The sequence below is a fragment of the Anopheles stephensi genome, chromosome 2 (assembly GCF_013141755.1).
Source record: "Anopheles stephensi strain Indian chromosome 2, UCI_ANSTEP_V1.0, whole genome shotgun sequence".
Classification (NCBI taxonomy): Eukaryota; Metazoa; Arthropoda; class Insecta; order Diptera; family Culicidae; genus Anopheles; species Anopheles stephensi.
Window position 1 is genome coordinate 87,469,518 of NC_050202.1, and position 19,911 is coordinate 87,489,428.

Consider the following 19,911-nt stretch of genomic DNA (forward strand, 5'->3'; position numbering starts at 1 on the left):
CTCTGGCGACATATGTTTGACGAATCTCCGTGTCATTGTGGTCTTTGAAGATGATGAGACCTACTTGACACTAGACGGACAAGACTTATTTTGTATCATTCCGAAGAGACATCTTTTGTGGACTTCTCTCGTCAGCTGGCTGTCAGCTGATTGAAGCTCTTATTGAGTGCGAAAAGCTTGACTAGAAATTAGTTGGAAGAATCAAGTTAACAAGGATAAGGCCTTATGTGGCACAATTTCTGTGGATGGCCTACTTTAAGAGAAATAGCTGAAGAGGAATGATCTTAATAATTTTCCTAAGGCTCTTCACGGCGATCAATCGAAGTAGTTGGTCATTTTGGAATATGAACCAATGAGACAAACCGCAATGAAGAACGAAATAACAGCTCACAGTATCGAGTAATAGCATTCCTACTTTATTCGTCACCGCTTAACTACGTCCTAATTCCATTTGCACTCTTATCCACAACACAGACGCACACTACTAACACTAGCTCAAACGTTCTTAGCTCATATACTTAACAATAAAAAAAGAGGAAAACACCAAAACTCCACACAGACATCCGTCATCACCGTCAGTGCGTTGCGAAACGTCGAACTTTGCCAGAATTCGGCCACATTCGATAAGATAGTGTGTACGGCGACAGCTCACGCAGCAGAACAGGTCTGAGTCGGAGGCCGTGATTCACTATCACCACCCTCTCACATGTGTGGACCGCCACCGCCACCTCCACCGCTTCCACCGTACCACACATTGTGATTGTCCTTGCCAGCTCGAATGCTCTGCAGATGCCGCAGTTCCTTCACTTTCGCATTCCGCAGATACCACAGATATATGCACACGATGACCGCTAACGCAAACAGCACGATGAAGATGATCCCCGTCACCATCCAGGCCGTTTCGGCATCGGTTCCGGCGAACGCGCTTGGAACGTCACTTCGTTCCTGTGCCTGGATAGCATGGCCACCGACGATCGCAGGTAGTACAAGGGCTCCGACGATCGCACAAACGCGAGCTGCCACATGCTGATCAGCCGTCATCATTTTGTCCGTTTCACTCCTCACACGACAACAACACAATGGGACGGTAGTGGATGACTCGCTGTGTCCGACCGACTAACGGGTGCCGACCGACGGACCAGGTAGATGCCGAAAAGCACCCGGTATATGATGTGGCGAAAGGAGAAGGATCATGCGATTAATCCTTGCGTTACATAGATGAAGCTGATAGGGCGATAAGACGGACTAGATAAGCTGCGGCCCGTTGTTGTATGCGCACAGTTCCGGCTGAAGGTGTTTCATTATCGGACACCTCAACCCCACGCTATCGATGCGAGCACTGAGCAGCGCGCGTCTGAGACCTGAACCGATGCCGGTACGGTGTTGTGATAAGGTGCGAATTCTTATCACTGCCGAACCGAAAGCAAGACGCGTATCGTGTCGCATATCGGCACAGCTCGATGTTGAGATTTCAACTTCACCAACCAACATCACTGATATGGTGGTGGTCACGGACGGCCGGTGTCGGTGATTGAAAGGTAGCTGGGGACATCTCCGCTGTTCGAGATGTGATTAAATTAGCTCAGCGAGGAATGATTGATGGGAGCAGTGATTTGTGCACGCGATGAGAGATATGTTTGTAGCTACAAATTAAGTGTGATTGATCGCCAGTCTAGTAGTGGCTTCTCTGCAAACATCTCGAACCCAGCACAATATTTGTCCGAGCGAATCTAGAGCACCAAGGGAGACAATAAAGCAACCTCATATCTGTTTGTTATTACAACTTGTCAGTGTAGTCGGCTAATCCTGAGGATGCTCAACGAAACTTTATCGTAGTGCGATACCGATGCTCTTGAAAACGGCGAGCTAAAGGTTGAAGTACACACCCGTTATCTACCGATGTCATTGAATAATTACTATTGCATTCCAATATGGCTTCAAAATACTTGCCGGACGGATTAACGCCTCACTATGGGCTTTAGACGGCAATACTGGAGCAATCTAGGTACTCTCGACCCTATATTGCCGTTGTGACATACGGTGACGGAGTGGCGTCGGCGAAAGTTTCTGCTTTGTCTTTGCGCTCGCACAGTCTGCCCCTGTCTGAAGAACGTACGCCATAAAGCGTTAAAACTATCAATCAAAGCACTAAACATCGAGTGGTGACAGTGAGCTTTGTAGCGTACCTCGATAACCGATTTATAAAGACGTCACTGGACGTTGACGTACACTAGCTGGAAGGATCGTTCGCGTGCATCGCTTGATTGACATCGGCAAGACAGCCCAGCACGGTTCGGTGGCTGCTCCCGAAGGTGACGCTTGTCGCAAGTGGCGCTAAGCGCAATATTAAGACTGAACAGTTGAGGCAACGCCCCAGCATGAGAAGTATGCAGATCACGGTGGTTGTTTGCTTGTGGTGCGTCGGTGTGCTTTCGGTTGTGGACGGTGCGTTGTACGACGATGGGAAGGATTCTTCCTGCACACAGCTAGACTTCGATGAGGCAACACTCTCCTCACTGAAGGAGTGTGACTACATGCAGGAGTTTATAGTGAAGCGTTACGATGAATCGACTCACTTCGACCCGTATCGGCCGGAAGCTGTGCACTATCTGTCACATCGCTGGCAAGGATTGACGTGTGGTGAAACGGTGCATACTTACTCGTTCAACGAAGAAACTGAGCTACGGATGGCTTACAATCTGGTGTTCGATAGTGGCGCTACGCTGGAAGTTCGTGTGTTTGACGAAGATCGTAGAGATACGGATAATAGACCGACCCTGGTGGAGGTGTGGCACACTACGAGCTCCACCAATGGATGGGGATACTTCCGCGAGAAGCTCAACAAGACTGTGAAGCAGGCTAGGGTAATGAGACAGAGAGAGAGAGCGGATGAAGGGAAGGAAGGTTAATGATCTTGTTTTGCTTTGTCCTTCTCTAGATACAAATTGAGGCAAACATCAACGCGGGAAGTGATTTGGCGATAGAATACCTGACGATATTCAACTACGAGGTAGAGACGGAAGAGTGTAGCGTTATTGATGAGTTTGCAACGACAACTGTCGCACCAGCAACGACCGAAACGACAACGATTGCTGCGGAAACAACCACTCAACAACCTGCCACAACAACCACGCTCGCGCCGGCGACGACGTCATCGACCACGGAAACATTCCCCTCCACGACCGTATCAACTGCTGACGAAGGGACGACTACCGAAGCAAGTGACGAACCTTCGACAAGCACGCTAGCACAAACGACCGAGATGATATCAACGACCACCACCAATGCGCCACGGGATGACACTTCAATGCCACCGTCTACCAGCACAACACGACAACCTACCTCCTCGTACTTCACGACGGACAGTTCCAACCCGTCAACAACTACTGAAAGCACTGCGCCAATCTTGGAACCACTAAGCCCAAAGCAGTGGCTCTGGATGACACTGACAGCTGTGTTTGCGATACTGTTCGTGCTGGCTGCCAGTGCTGCCATCTATCTGTGCTTCATGAACCAACACTTGGAGCGAATCAGCGCACGCCTGCTAGATGAAGTCGGTCGCTATCCGGGCAAAAAAGACCTACTCACGTAGACGTATGCGCAGTCCTGGTTGAATGTGATAGTTCGATTTTAGCTTAAGGAATATATTAATAAAATAGCCCTTATCCTCCAAGTATACCACTTCAAGTGACTCCCAAGTGAAAGTAAACGAACTCTTCGGCTATAATGTGATTTTATTTCTTAAAAATTCTTCATATTGTAATAGAACCGCAGCAATGTACATTGTCCACCGCACCGCACCGGTGGCTAAAGATATGCTTCAAACCATAAACACTATAAGGCACATTGAAAACCAAAAAGAAAAAAAAACGCATTTAATAAGTCTACACATAACGGCTACATCCTACGTACGGGAGAGTATTTGTTGTTCGGGCTCTGTCTCTCTGGGGCGAGAACCCGTCTACTGCTTACTACCTATCTCTACTGACTCATCGTTTGAGCTGCTTCCCTTACTAGTACGGATTAACGGCGGCCAACCCGACCCGACCGCTGCTGCGCGATACGGGCGGTGGACGTGGCTCTGCATAGCTGTGGCGATATCCTTTCACCAGATTCGTAAGACTCTTGGCCGGCATCATGCGGCGTTCGCGAGGTTCGCGGTCCAGCCCCGGGTAACGCTCTTCCGGCGATAGTTCCCGATAGCCGCCCGGACCTCTGATCGCTTCATTAACTCCCGATCCGTTCAGGCTACCGTTCGAGCGTGGATGTCCTCTCGGCGGTAGTTCCTCGTCCGAACTCCACCCATTGCTTTCGTGCGAACTGACAGCGGCCGGTTCTAACGATCCACGGCGTGGTGCGGGCGCATGTTCTACTGCCCGCTTACTGTGCAGCAGCCGTTCGCGCTCCAAACGTTCCTGCTCGAGCCGTTCCTGCTCGTGGCGTTCGCGTTCCATCTGTTGGAATTTCTCCTTCGCCGTCTGGAACCGATCCTTGGGCGAGATACGGTGCATGGTCGATTCGGGTGAGCTGGTGCGTATCTCGACCGACTTCTTTCGCGGTTCCGGTTTCCACGAGTCCGGCTGGGTCTGTGGTGGTGGTTGCACGTGTTTCGGCTCCTCACGATGATAGCGGCGCCCGCCGGTCGACGGTTCCATATCTCCATACCCACCGGACATCTCCTGTCTCCAGCGTTCCTCGTACTTGTCCGCCAGCTTATAGCTGCTGCGTTTCGGCGCTTCTTCGTGCCCTCCGAAGCGTCGTTCCTCGCGATACGCTTCCTCTTCCGGTGCCACCGATCGGTACATCTGCCGTCTATCGACGCTATCGTGTGCATCCTCATGACCGTACCTCATCCGATCGGTTTTCGCGTGCGTCGGTGGTGAACGGTGATACGATTCACGCTCTACCTTGAAATCCTGTCGCTCACCGAAATGGTCCTGAGCTGCGGCATATTTCCCACGTCCCGACACCATCGGTGGGATGCGTTCCGGTGAGTATTCACGATAGTCAGCCCGGTCGGCGTACGCCACCTGCGCCGGTCCGCGACGACCGTACTCCTTGCTGGCCCGATATTTACTGCCCTCGTTCGCCGATACATCTCGATACTTCTGCCGATCGGTCAAGTTCTCACGATAACGGTCACGATCGTACTCTTCCTCGAAGTAGCGTCTCGTGTCGGGTTGTGTTGCTGGTGGCGGCTTCCCGTACTGGAACTCATCATCACCACGATGCTCTACGACGCGATCCTCCACTGCCGGATATCGACCACTTCTTCGACCACCGACGTCACGTTCGTCCACGTACTTGTCCTCGATTGTGATTTTCTTCTTGCGCTCTTCCAGCCCGTACCCGTCCGCTGGCTTGTATGGATTGCGATACCGGGGTGTATGGTTGGTGATGATTGGCTTCACTTCCTCCTCGCGCGAATTGACAGATCCCTGCAGACTGCGATCCTCTTCGCGGCTAGACGATCGCTGATGTCGTGCACGGGTCGGTTCGTCGCGTACGTTCGGGTAGAGGTACGTTGTTGGTGGTGGAGCGTCACGGTACTTGCTCATGCGTGTTACTGGCTGATCGTCCAGGTAGCGCTCGACCGGTCGGCCACCGGCATGATGATGGGAGTTGCTATTCAGTGTTGGTTCTTGATCGTTTACCCATTCGTCCTCTGGTTGGGGAGAGAGAAAGAGAATTGTCATTCGAGGTGTCAGTTGAAAGGAGAAAGGTTTGAATATCCCTAAGAATAATTTATAAATGATACCACCAACAATACCTCGCGTATTGACATACAATACGAGATCACCCACATAGCCATATTCTCTAAGTAAGTCCCTGCTTTTGACCTGCTTTTGGACTTTAATAGCAGATAAACTGTATCATTGCTCTTGGAGCTATAAAAAATCAAGTCGAAGCCCCGCCTCAACCACGCACAACCGATAACCAGGATATTTGATAGAAAATTGGTGACGTCGGAGTTTCTTATTTTGTAAGAGATAATCAAATGGAGCGTCGAGTGAGCTCTTTTGGTGCGAATCTGTAAACCAAGGTCCATCAGGTTCTCAAGCGGACATCAATACATCGTTCTATCAAGAACCCTACGTTTTCACCTTCTTAGTTCCAAGCTTCGAAGATTCGAGAACCCGACACGAGAAGGCGGATACAAAGCGCCAGAAGGTTCTGGATACGGACACCAGAGTATAAAAACGGTGCCATATCCAAACCAGGATCAGTATCGTTCCATCCACGACGAGGATCACATCTCCTGGAGGACCAACCGAGAAAGTAGGAAAGAAGACCGCTCTCAACGCACAATCGAGACGAAAAGAAGGAAGACCGCGCCAGCTCTAACTCAAGAAGGCAACGGGAAGGAAGGATAAATAAAAATTAGGACTCCGTACCGGACCATTCCTAAATATATATTTGTTTCCTTGAAGCACGCGCTCTTCTTTATTATGACATCAAATCGCTTTCAAGGCCTGAGGCCACATTCCCGGATCCAGCATTCTTCAACCTTTTTGTTCAACCACCCCATCAACTGCATGCTAACTCTGCTCAGTTTTGCAGCAAAAATTGCATCATTAGAAAGTGTTGGTGTGAGTGCACATAAAACAAAAGCTCATCATCATCCACATCCAGTCGGAGGAAGCGACTAAACGATTTGACACTAAACGCGCTTACCTTCCGCCAGCCTAATGGAAAGTAAACAAATTGATCTACGGCACTTCCCTTCCCAAAACTGAACGCAAAAAAAGCGAGCACACACATACACATCCTCATACCGGTTGCCCGATCCCGATCCCGCCGGTACCGAGAGTGAAAGTTCAAGCGACAGTAATCGCACTGCTCACACCGAGCTCCGATTGCCGGTTTAACTTGTTTGGTGTGGTCTGCATATATGAATAGTGCCTTCGGGGCCTGATGAAGATGCTGCCTCGGCATCACCAGACCACACCACGGCGTGGAATAAATAATACCCGCAAAAAACAACCAAACCAAAAACAACGGCAAAAGAAAACCGGGCGCATCGCTTTTCCATTTCTAATTAATTAACCCCGTGAGAAAGTGGCTTAACACGTTTTGCCTTCTTGCGTGTAATTCGCGCAATTACTCGCACCCCTGTGCCCTCGCGCTCTGATAGCGCTCCTTCCTCCCCGCCCTTTAGTGCACATACATAAATCAACCGCACCGAGGCTGGCAGGTGCGAATGAACCCATCAAAGAAGCGTCCCGAACCAGTGGACTTACCGCTGGAGCTTTGTGGATCGTGTCGTTCCGGGCTCGGGGCCAGATCCGACCCGATGCCGGAAGAGCCACGAGACGATACGCCATGCTTCTGGTTAACGCCGGTAGATGGCGTGATGGACCCGGTCAAGCATCCGTTGCGAATCCTGTAACGAGAGACGAGCGACATTAGGGACCGTCTCGAACGATTTTCTTACCAACACCGTCTTACCGTCTTGCTGATGCATCGTTAGAACTGTGGACGGCTTCCTTCTTATGTTCCGGATCCTTCGTAGGCAGCAGTAGCGGAACTCCTCCGCTTAGCTTCTCCCGCAGTTCGGCTGCCAGCGAATCGTACAGCTTCGACTGACTGATCAGGGGCGATACTGGACCGGACGTTGGCGAATGCTGCTGCTCCTCGGAACACTCCGACTCCCGGGTGCTGGCCGTGCCCGTATCACTCCCATGCGACGAGTCCGGAAAGCGACGGGGCGATTCGAACCGCCGTGGCATCCGCTTCCTTCCCGGGCCATCCATAATCGGTAGTGCCGCACCGGGCGGTGGTCCACCACCATTGCCGCCCGGACCCCCGGTTAGCTGGGCCGCCAAACCGAGCCTGAAAGTGAAATGAGACAAGACGTTTCTATATTACGTTCCAGCGAGCGACGAGGGACTTGGGCGGACGTTCTTCTCTTGTCCCGGCGAACCCACCCAACCATTAACGTGAAATCGCCCTCTCGAAAGAGGCACAGTACATCTTTGCTCATTTAGGGATTCGGTTTTTTTTTTCTTTGCGCCATTGTTGTGCTGGGCTTGTTTATTAAGCCTCGGGCAATACTTAAGACCTGTACAATTGTGGTTTTTGGTTGGTCCGCCGCGAGCCAAACATTTTTCGGGAGACAAAAATGTGAAAGTAAACAGTCGGCTCGATCAAGTGTCGAAGAAGGGTTACGATCGATGGGATCGCGCTAAGGAGGAAGGTGGGAAACGGTGTCAAAAAAAACCCCCCGTATGTGTGTGTGTGTGTTTGTATGTGAAATTTCACCCATTCGCCGGATATTTGGAGGATGATTAATATTTTTCGCCCTGTTTGTGCGAGGTTCGCTCTTTTAGATAAGTACCGACGAAAACGTGGGGTTTGCTGATGCCGATGGGAATGTTTCGCTAGTCACGGTTGATACATTGATGAAGCTCATTCGATACGGCGGACCAGCTAGAGACTCGTTCCCTTTGACATATGCGACTTATGGGAGGCTCTACCGACAAACAGCCGACAGTTGCTGACTCACGGACCACAATTTAGCAAACGAAGACACTTGTTCGTCACGCTGCCGATGGTGTCGCTGTTGATGGTGCAAGCAGTATCAATACCGAATGACATCTAGGCCAGCAGACAACATGGCGCGATGGGGTTTCGATTTCCTAACCTGGCCTGGCCGGATGGATTGAGAAACGCTCCGCGGTGCGACAAAACCAGAAACAGAAGCAGCCGAGAGCTTTCAGCCCGAGCGTAAGCATCCCTGTTCGTGCCTGGTATGTGGGACCGGTACCTGTTGACCTAAATCGCAGCGCAGCAGTAGCCAGCGTCGAGTGATCACCAACGAACGACGACAGATTCACTTTCGCACTCGATCGTATTATTATTTTGCTGCACTTGCTGAGGGAAAAGTTGCTCGCCCGGACAACCCGGACCCCCGGACTGTAGTAGAGCAAACGAAAAAAACAAAACAGGGATGTGGCGGAAATGGAACTAACTCACTCACTCTCCTCAGATTGTAGTAGAAAAAATAAGCAGAAGAAGGCAACGAAAGGCCGGGTGGTGGTGAGAGTGGGAAAAAAATGGAAAGTGATAGTTGATCAGGTTAGCGCTAAAGCGCAAAAGCGCATTTACTTTTTGCTGCCTCGCCGCTGGAATGTGCGATCGCATCTTGGCTTTTCGTTGTTGTTTTTTTTTCACTTCTTTCTTCGCTGCTCAATGGCCAGTGGGCAATATAGTTGGTGATTGATAAAATCTTTCGTCAATGAATGTACGGCCCCGGAATGTGCTCCGCGCGATCGTGATTGCGATGTAAGAGAGCACGCACGCAAAACTGAAAAAAAGCCTCTCAAACGGTACAAGGACACTGGCGGCTGCTAAAACGGTGCGGTGCGCTGCGCTCGTTCTGAAGCATTTCGTTATGCAATTGCGGACCGTGGAGTCGGTTTGAGTTGTGCGGGTCACGCCGCTCGGATCGAAATCCGTCCCATTAACCGCTACGCACATTCCATCCGTAGCACGGACGGAAAAATGTCGAACGCAGTGAGCCAACCAACAACCGTTTGGACCGACTGTCCAATCAAATGTGTTTCAATCGGATTAAGTGGGTTGTAAATATGTAGTTTAACGAGCAGATCGAGAGAGAGAGAGAGCGCGCGACAAGAAAAAAGCGACAAATTCTTAGCGCAACAACAAAAAAAGGCTTCTAATTGCGCCTAGAAAAGGAAAGACTTCAACGGCGAGTGAAGCGACGAACGGATGGGAATACAGTTTCATCGCACGCACGCAGTGATCGCGCTCGCTGTCTATCACTCTTCAAACGCACGAATGCAATCCCACATCCGTGTGCTGGTGTTGTGCTGCATGCGAAAAAAAACGCACACACCAACGACGACGACGTTTTATTTGTAAAGCAGGGGTGAACTTTCGATCGTGCCCAAACGAGGTTCAATCTCGCGAATTCGTAAGTATGTGCCGCTTATGTATAAAGCTTTGATTTACATTTTTATTTTTCCTTCTTTCGCCCAACCACCCTCTAGCCTAGCTTTAGTGAGGCTTTGCCAAAAAAGAAAAGAAAAGAAAACGAAACACACACACACACACAGACAACGAAAAATCGCAAAAGAAAGTGAAACCGGGGGGCGATCTGAACTTTGTTCCTTCGCTGCCACTTACTTAGTCGCGGGTGTTGCTGGTGGACCCACAGCCGCACGTTGAGCGAGAAGCTAAATAAATTTCCGATTTAAGCTACGTTTAATTACGCGAGCTCGGCACGCAAAGGAAGAGAAAGTGGCCGGCGCGATGATAGCAAATAGCAAATAGCAATTTTCACCACCGAAAATCGATACGATAACATTTAGCGAGCTCATTTTTTCTTTTTGGAATGCGTTCGGGGGGAAAAGAAAAGGCATTTTTGAACAGATTTTCGTCTTCCATATATGCTAATGGAGAACAGCAACAACACACGGTGGAAAGTTGAGGCTGCTCCCAATACATTTTTTTCCGGCTTTTCTTTTTCTAGTAAAGTTTTGCATAATGCATTCTGACCCGTGCGATATCGAGCCATAAATCTTCATTACCGTAGGACGCGTTGCTGCCGGTCGAGTAGTGAGGTGATGTATGTGGTGATCACCGCACACATCCCAGCTGTCACCCTGAACGATCCTCACGCGATCGAAAAACGATCGTGAAACAAAAACCATTAAAAGACAAACACTTTTACACGGGTGGCCGGAACAGCACCGATCATCCGTTCACTTTTCAGCTACATAACTTTTGTGCCGGCCAGAGTTAAATCGCCGTTCACGATTTTCGACTGGGAGAGACCCTTAAAATCCCACTCAGTAAGCATACACACACACACACGAATTATTGGTGTGCCGTAGTTTACATAGCGGGGATCGTGCCATTGATCACGTGCTGGATCACGAGCGTGTGTTATACAAGCGGCGCCCAACAGTCAATTATTTCGTGAGGTTACGCCCTCCCCAAAATGTGCTCCATGAACTTGAGGCAGACTTCTAATGGTCGTGTCTCGGCGGACAAAAGGCTTCTCGCGAGCAAAACAATAGAGGAAAAGGGTTTTGGGTTTGATTCAAACAACAGCAAACAAAATCGATCGTGTGGTTCTAAAACACACAATGGAAGGGTTCTAGTTCTGTCCACTGTTCACCGAGTCCCGGTGACGCTTTCGCGCCATTGTCGGCAACTGACCTCAATTAATGCCACAATGGCGCGCACTGGACTCGGCGGTAAAGAAGGGTTGAAAGTTCACAAAACTAAGAGCGCATGCGCTTGCGGTTTCTCAATCTGGCCACATAATTACCAAGCGCTAAGTGAGGACAGTGAGAACAGGTCGGTCGGGCATGGGCAAAGGCTCGGGAAAATGCAAGAAACATGAGCACGAAATAAACAGAGTGTGGTGGTGTGACGCACCAACCATCCAATTCATCAACAATCGCTCGTTCCTTCTCCGCCTCCGCCTTTCGCCCGGGGGGGGGGGGGGGGGTGAATTAAATGATTGCGCTTCTTTATCACTTCAGCCGAGCTATCATCGCTTGGCAAAAATCTCACCCGCAAACCCCCGGGGATGAAGATCTCATCCCCTTAGGGGCGGCTCAAATTTGTAATTTCAGATCATTGCGAGATACTAAAACAGTCCATACCATTGTGCGCATCGCTTACACGCCCCGGGAGGTCAGGTTTTGTCCAAGATCATTTGCGACCCCCGCAAAGTGGTGTTACACATTTTTCTTTAATTTTTAATGTGTTTCCCCCCTCGAAGGTTTTTGTGTAATTGGGCCTGGGAAATGGTGCAACCTGCATTAATTTCGATCAAGATATGCTAATCAGCAGCAGCAGCAGCAGCAGCAGCAGCAGAGATAGGTTTAGGTCCTTCATAAGCAAGAAAATCATTAGCACTTTTGGACGCGGGAGAGACCGTTGCTCCACATCTGACGATTGTCTTGCTTTGTCAATTGGGAAAGGTTGCAACGTTGATGATACTAATAGGCCCTTTCTGGTCGATAGATTTTGACCACAAAACAATCCCCCCCCCCCCTCCTGGGTATTGCTCACGCTACAAAACAGCTCGAAAACAGCAGCCGTATCATTGTGTTTTGATTGAAAGTTAATTTATACCTTCAGAGAATACAGTCCATATTACGCAGGATACATCGTTGGTTAGGCTCATTATTACTCAATTACTTTAAAGAGGCTTGTGGGACATTACCGAATTCCGGATGAATTACTGGCGACGGTTGTAGTATTTTATACTAAGCAATCTATCAGGACGGTTCTCAGTAATGAGTGAGCTATGAAGCTGTAAAGAACGGCAACAGTGATACGAAATTGCAGTGCAAAAATGGATCCCAAGTGGCTTCTGATAGTAATTTGTTCTCTAGCTTTGGTAAGTATTGATACAGTTAATGTTTTTCCCTGACATTTTCACACTCGGGCTTATGGACAGCAGAATCTCACCGACGGATCGTCGGATGCCGATGATAGTGTGAGTTCAAACGTAACGGACACGAAGCAATGGAGAAACTTGAAATTGAGCGGTACAACAACGGCTTCCGGTGCACGTAAGGTTGCAACCACTACTAGAAAGATGATGGTACGTATCACGCCTTGGGCAAATCTTCCATATTTCAACTACTTGACATGTCCTTCTTACAACTTCCCCCAAGTCAACTAAAAAGAAAGGCCCATCGATGAGGACAACGAAACGTGCCGGGCAGCTAGTTGTGGCTCCTACTACTACTTGGAAGCGTCCTGGTCAGACACAATCATCCAAAAGTCCTACTGGCAGAAGGACAACTAGAAGGACCACAGCGAGACCTACCACCAAACTTCCTTTGGTATGTATCGGCACAATACTGAGGCGATGCTACAGCTTCGAACTGATATTCCTATTCATTTTCACAAACAGCGAGTAAAGGGTGGTCCAGAACCTAGGGGTATGACGACGCGTGAGGTATAAAGCTCAACCTTTGGTGAATAGTTCGACAGGCAAATAATTGTGTCTTCTAATTCTCTTTCTAGCCCCTGCGCACCGTACGTTGAAAGTGAGTTCAGTGTTGAAGGGAATGTTTGTTGACTTTTGTTGCCTTTACAGATGCCTCCAGTGCCTACGCCCAAAGGATACACGGTAAGCTTTCGTTCGTAAATTTCGTACCGTTTCGTACCAAATTGTGTTGGGCGATTTTGATACCGATATCCTCTTGTCCCTTAGACGGTAACTACGAAGGCGCGAGGAGTTCCAGAGGTTAGTAGTAACGAAGAAGGATGCAACATGCAAGCAAAAATTAGTTACAAACATGTTTCTTTCCTTGCAGAAAATTAAACAAGGATCGACGGTAAGTAAACGTCCCCGTCTGCTCGCGATCCTAACTATGAGTTTTGTTTCTTCCGCATCCTAGACACGCCGTGGGCAAACAACCACAACAAAGCGTACCATACGCACAACTGAGCCAGTTCTGCCTCGCATTGTAGGTGACCAAAATTTTGTTTAATTTTGTTTACAAATTGACCCTTCGTTACATTTTCTGTGTTTTCTAGAGGCAGGAGGTGATGCTTCTTTCAGCGCCCTTTTCTTTCTTCGGCCAAAAACTGTACACTCCCTCTATGGCATATGGATTGTTCTCAGACCCTGATCCTACTACTACTACTGCTACGGACTCTGCGAATTCGACCACCACCACCACCGCAGATCCTACGGCATCCAACACAACCGAAACTTCAACGGTAACCACCGCGACAGTGGCCACAGTGGACAACTCGACCGCCAGCAACGGTACCGTAGAGTACGAGGAAGTTAATGAGACGATGCCAGCTCCTGCCGACTACGAGTACCAAGAGGAAGACAACGCTACCACGGCACGCGTGGCAATTGTACCTTCAGCGACGGAAACAACGGTCGGCGGATCCTCAACCATGGGACCGAACATGGTTCGGAAGCGTCGTAAAAAGGTCACCATCACCACAACGCCCAGCACAAACCCGGGTGTAGTGCGAATTAAGCTCCGAAGAAAGATAACGACTATTGCCCCGGTCACCGAAGGAGCGACGGAGAATGGCGCCTGAGCTGGATGACGAAATCATGTAGTGCTTCCAGCATGCAGACATACACACACACACGCCAAGATAATAAAATTAACCATGCAAATGAGTGGTGGTGAGTGATCGTTCTGAGCGAGAGAGAGAGAGAGAGAGACTTTGTTTCGTTCGGCCAGCAATGGAGAATGGAGAAAAAAAGCTCGTATTAACCTTGTGGCGGTGAAGGACAAATAATGAAATGTCCCTTAATGGAAGATAATCATTACAGTTAAATTATTATAGTTAATGGAGCGATGGAAAGTAATCATTAATATGGGTTTGCAATTTATTCTCCTAGACGGCGCTGTCGAACTGTCAAAACTTAAACAGTGGATCACGTAGTAACCGAGCCACTTTGACAGGTAAGCATCAAACCCCAGCGCAATTAATGTCCACGAGATGTATTCTTCCGCGTCGCAACGCTACTTCTGGAACGTGTCACATGTACATAAAAGAGTCATTGCTTGCGTCATTCAAGCAGTAGCAGCGACGCTTACTATTTCTAGCGTCTTCCAGTGCTTCCAAATCGATCCATACCACCCGGGTTACGTACACCCGATTCCCTTAAAAAGGATTATTCGAATGGAGCAAGAATGGAGACTTGATTAGCGTTGATTAGCTACGGTTACGAACGTGCCTACCAAGAACAGGCCTCAGGTCCTCAATATCTCGTCCCAGCCGATTGGGATCGACCCGAAGATCAATAAACGTTGACGTTGCATAACTACTGCCCGAGTGTCCCACTATCACAACAGAAGCCACCGTTCGCAGTCATCCAAGAGACCTCCAAGAGCGGACCCCATAACCCGGCCATTCGATGCGCCCGACCCGATTACGCAACAGTTGTCACCATCCGAAAACCTGCCGATCGGTTGGTAAATGACACAGACATTTTTCTAGATAAACTCCTGCCCATGCTACTCGGTGAGATGCCCTTCCCCGATTGGCGGGTGGTGATGTAACAACTGCCAGGCTGACCGACTTGGGCACTGGCCCCATCTTCTTCCCATCGATTAAAGGCATTTCGCGCCGTACTAACGCGCACTGTCACGAAAGTGTTGTCACCCTAAATCGGTTACATTCCGGGCTAACCGGGGCTGGACGGGCACTGCCGGCTACACCCAAGCGTTTTGCAACGCCACCGTGTACCCCCCGTGTTTAGTGAAAGTCACCATAAGGATCGGCTTTGGTTTGGTTGGGAAACCAAACCAGCTGCTAATGGACTGTTTTACGGACTCGGCGTAATTAGACAAAACTTCATCCAAGGCGGGATAATTGCTGAACGTAAGAGCACCTCAGCACAACAGATGCGTACTGCAGCAGCAGTAGCAGCAGCGACGCACATCACTCAAACTCCAAACGATCTCCACTCAACGGCAGGTGGCTGCAGAAAAACTCGTCTAGCCAGAGGTGGCTTTGGCCGTTTACACCGAAAACTCACCGTCCGCGTGTACATATAATAACCCACTCCCTCTCCTTCGAGCACCGCAGACATGCATAATGCAAGCGCATGTAAAGCTTTGATCGGTTACCACCAATTGCATCGCAATTTCATAATCGTCCCCAAGCCCGGCCCGGCCATTTTGGGCTCCGTACGCACAAGCCCCATAGAAAATGGTCAACTGTGCTCGGCTCGACGTCGGAGGCGCAAAAGTTGATCACATTCCTCTTGACTGCGGCCAGTCCCGGAGCGCTGAAAATCCCCAGAAAACCGGGTGAAAGAAACGATTATTGCACGCAGAAATAAATCACAAATGGCCGTAAACGTCAAAAACGTCCGTCGGTTTCACGTCGGAGCACTCGGCGGTGTAAAAGGCGGTCAGTCTTCGCAGTGTCTTTCTAAACTCTCGCCTTTACAATCCACGATATCTCCTTCGGTGGCTCGCTCTTCCGAATGATCCTCCGTTGCTAGCTCTTGCCATTTCTCGGCAATTTTGCGCGCACCCACCCCAATCGGTGGACCCGTGGACCAGTTTGGGGCGTGCGAAACTCTGTGGTCGGATTTGATTGAAGTGTACACGAGCACTATCAAGCGATTAGCGTCCGACACTAATCCACACGTTTCACCGCATTTAATTACACGTGAGATCATTTTTGCACCTGCTCTCTCTGTCTCTCTCTCTTTGATCTCTCTCTCTCTCTACCTCTCTGTTTGTGTCGCCACTTTCTTTCTGGGTGTGTAGAGTTGGTTTCGTTTTGCTATTTTCTCCCCCCGGCCCAGCCTGAATTCTTCGCCCGGGTGGGTCTCCTCCGGTGGGAAGGGTCGTAAGCCCGGCTAGCTTTGACGCGTAACTGACGTGACGATATTTTAAACGAGCGCACGCACCTTAGCTTCGTTTTTGTTGCTGTGGTGCGTTTGTCTAATTATTTGCGTCTTTTTTTCGCAAACATGGCGCATATAGTGTTAGTACGCAGACGCCAGGGTTGCGCAATCTTTTGGGCCCGCTAGGCGCGCCGCGATTACCTGCAAAAGGGTTACGGTAATTATTCATTTTTCGGGAACATTTGCGTCCGTGCCGCAAAAACTGGATAATTCCGCACGGCTATCAATCAGTTGCGAGATCTGGAACGTACCTAACACTCGTGGCCAATTTCGATCGTAAGAGCAATCGTAACAATCAAGCAATCTTGCCTAGAACACACGCTTGAGGGGCAATGTTTTAGGAGTAAGAGCAGTGTAATCTCCATACCCGTTAACTAACACCAAAAATTGAACCTATTATTATGAGAAAATATTTAAAAACCACGCTCCTTTCTAACATCTGTGCATAATGCCACCCGTTTTAGAACGATTGGGCTTGGGCGTGCATGGAAATGCATCAAGCGGTGTTTTAAGTGCGCTATTAATCGATCCAAATCGCACCCCAAAGGCAAAGTGATAAAAACCCCAATGAGGTACCGGTTTCCGGTGGTAGCTATCTTGCAAGACTGCAAAACACAACCGGATTGTTGTAACCGGACAGCGCAACTCAGCTTCATACCCTCGCACATACAATGATCGAATCTGGATCATCATGAACTTCAAATAGCGATCAATTCGTCCCTGTAACGGGATTCCGCCGACATTCGTTACGCACGTCAGCCCAATAATACTGTTACTCTTGCGGGCAAGTGTTTTTCGCCTCAACAACAAATCAACCGCATTAGCACCGCGACGGGGAGGGCGAAAAGAAGCAAGCTAAAAGAAACAACCAAATATTCAATCTTGGTACTAAACAAAAAAGAGGCCTCTCCTCTGGATGAACCACCTACTCTTCTGCTTCTCCATCTTTTTTTTCTTGATTTACCTGCGTAACTACAAAACAGACTGATGTACCGACAAACGACAAAGAGACGACGTACAAGACGCACAAACTTACCGTGCTTCCAGTTCGGTGAATCGCTTCTGGTTTTCCGGTCTGTTGATCAGCACCTGCAGCTGATCGTGCAGGGCCTGTGCGGTTAGCTCCGAGTCGCACCGATATGCATGAACGTGCAGCGGACATTTGGTGGCCGGATTGTACAGCAGCAGCGTACAGGCGACGATGTCTTCCGTCTGCACCGAGCAAGTGATCGCTCCGTGGGGGATAAAGTGTTTTGCCGAACCCTGTGTTGCAGACAATTGAAATAAAGAACGGTTAGAACGATGACGGTGACCACCGGAGTTTGGCCATCGCTACCTACCTGCACAATTTTCAATCCTTTGTGTGAAACCTGCAGCGTAACCTTCAACGGTTCCTGTTCCTTGGATTTCTCCACCATGCGCGGTATCATCGGCAGTAGCGAGCGGGTGCCTCGCAGTGCCTTTGCTTCCTGCGCACCCAGGAACCACACGTAATAGGACGCTTTCTGCACATCCTTGCGCAATCGGAGCGCCATCCTGCCGAACTTAAGGTTAAGTGTGTCTAGCTAGAGCAGGTGTTGGACGAATTCGCGTACCAATTTTTTACATCATCTAGACACAATCTGTAGACAAAAAAAAAAAAGAGCAGAAAGAGAAGAACGTAATTAGACACTGTGTTGACGTTAACACAATCTTGAGCGGTGGTTGTTGACGAAAGAAAAAAGTTAATTGTTTCGCAAAAAAAGAAAGGAAAATAGCAACTGGCAAAAGAGCTAGTCTACTTTCTGTTTCTAGACCAAAGATTAGTTCCAACGGTGGTTTTAAGTGATCCAATCCGTGTCATCCCTATTTCGGAAGGTAATGAATATCTGTGTCAGTAAGTCGAGTTCTACCTTTCATTTCTTATTTGTGGATCTGACACAGTTTGGTGATCATCATGAGAGCAATTAAGATGTGTATTGCCTTTCCAGACATTATATAGGGTCTTGTTTACATGGAGATCACAATATTTAGGCCATTATTTCATAAACAGGCCAGAGCCGTTTGAGCACCCCTGGACACAGATTAAATCTGTACTAATCGAACCAACTGTCAGTTGCCTTTAAGTGTATGCGTAGGTTTGTCTTTGCTGTTGAATGTTTCGATTATTCGGTGCGTAACACGGATAATCCAAAGATAAAAATTAACCGACCGGATAATCGGGGTTTTACTACATTTGTTTATATTATGCTTCTGTGTAGAATCTCCAAAATGATACCGTAGCTTAATTTCTCCTTATCTCAAGTGTGATCAAACTCAAACGGAAGCATTTAAGCGATAGATACTGCTTGTTAAAGATGCTCTACCCACAACTGCTTCATGATCTAACGAGGTAGCTCTGCATGAGCTGCTCGATACCGATCTGAAACAACCTAAAAACCTTAGACTGTAAAACTCTAACCACATCACATAATAAGGCCAACAATCCGTTCAATCTCCCATGGTTTTGCTATGTGCCGCTGCTAAATGCATCTCCAGCTAGTGCACCCTTGCACTAAACATATCAATCGCGCACGATCGCACCCGGGCAACCGAAAACAATTAGGAAACCAGGTCCAGGTCACGCACCAAATCACATCTCGTCACGGTTCCGGCAATTGTTACCCGACCTCGGCTGGGAGCGCCCAAACCTTAGGCAGTGCTTCGAAGTGCTCCTGACTGTCACCGTCTCATTTGTCGTTGGCAAATTAAAGCACTCCTTGTGGTAGGAGTAGGACGCTGCAGCAGTGGCACTTAATTCGCAAACTTGACACACAGCGGTTTGAAATGAATGTGAAGCAATAATAATAAATGAAGGGGAGAGAACACAACCGGTGACCTTTATTACCCACCCCACCGGTAGCGAATTGTTTTCGCCGAACCGTGCCCATCGTGCCCAAGTTCTTGTATTTCTCCGAGCCCCGAAGCAGGAACCTGTGCGACGCCACGATGTATGAAATGGCAATTTCCGCCAAGACCGGCAAAGACCATGGGAGAGCACTGTTGCTCTACAATAATGCAAAGAATTCGTTCCCAACCGTGTCCGATTCTTGTCGCACCGAATGTTCCGTATTCTATTGTATCCGTTTCTAGCTCACTGCAGAGGCCCCACCACCAGCTCCAACAGCTCCAAACATCAGGGACACTGTGGGCTAGCTTCTGCCAAAGCACCACTCATTCCGTCACGCGCCTTCGACCGAACGAGCCCCTGGACTGCCTTGAGTTGCGATCTTGATTTTTAGCCTCCTTTCTGTCTAATGATCTCCCGCAAAACCCTTGCGCCGTGAAGCTGCACACTTTGAAGACCCCAGCAAATGGCATCCAAACACCGGTGCAGATCGCCATTCCGTGGCCGGGCGCTTATTTCTGCGGCTGTGCACTTAATTACAGATATCAATCTGCACAAAAATGCTTGGGATCACCGCGAAAGCAACTGTTGCCCCTTTACACTACGCTCTGCGGATGCTGGCGGGCAATACAATCTAGCTAAATAAATCTCA

At 49.0% G+C, this 19,911-nt stretch overlaps 3 protein-coding genes across 5 annotated transcripts in view; 2 read left to right on the top strand and 1 right to left on the bottom strand.

Moving 5' to 3' along the window:
• The first annotated feature begins 2,227 nt into the window (after positions 1–2,227).
• LOC118505082 (FK506-binding protein 5-like) lies at positions 2,228–3,675 on the top strand. The gene is made up of 2 exons (XM_036040371.1): positions 2,228–2,864; positions 2,939–3,675. Exons 1-2 carry the CDS (start codon positions 2,379–2,381, stop codon positions 3,590–3,592), a joined length of 1,140 nt encoding a protein of 379 aa, XP_035896264.1. The 5' UTR covers positions 2,228–2,378; the 3' UTR covers positions 3,593–3,675.
• Positions 3,676–3,716: 41 nt separating this feature from the next.
• The window catches only part of LOC118505044, a 29,498-nt gene continuing 13,303 nt past the window's right edge, over positions 3,717–19,911 (bottom strand). For both annotated transcript variants that reach the window (XM_036040296.1, XM_036040295.1), the window contains 5 exons: positions 17,734–18,015; positions 17,430–17,656; positions 7,450–7,833; positions 7,242–7,384; positions 3,717–5,665 (listed from right to left, as the gene is read on the bottom strand). In XM_036040296.1, coding sequence (XP_035896189.1) covers positions 4,014–5,665; positions 7,242–7,384; positions 7,450–7,833; positions 17,430–17,656; positions 17,734–17,928 — 2,601 coding nt within the window. In that variant the 5' untranslated portion in view covers positions 17,929–18,015 and the 3' untranslated portion in view covers positions 3,717–4,013. The remainder of the gene's footprint in view (positions 5,666–7,241; positions 7,385–7,449; positions 7,834–17,429; positions 17,657–17,733; positions 18,016–19,911) is intronic.
• LOC118505083 (protein let-653-like) lies at positions 12,239–14,143 on the top strand. Of its 2 annotated transcripts, none has more exons than XM_036040374.1 (10): positions 12,239–12,382; positions 12,446–12,589; positions 12,663–12,833; positions 12,905–12,949; positions 13,018–13,029; positions 13,091–13,123; positions 13,208–13,240; positions 13,311–13,331; positions 13,395–13,463; positions 13,534–14,143. In XM_036040374.1, the coding sequence occupies exons 1-10, from the start codon at positions 12,338–12,340 to the stop codon at positions 14,056–14,058; spliced, it is 1,098 nt and encodes a 365-aa protein (XP_035896267.1). In that variant the 5' UTR covers positions 12,239–12,337; the 3' UTR covers positions 14,059–14,143. The 2 variants fall into 2 exon arrangements, with proteins under 2 accessions (XP_035896267.1, XP_035896265.1); XM_036040372.1 differs by having other exon boundaries at positions 12,268–12,382; positions 12,443–12,589.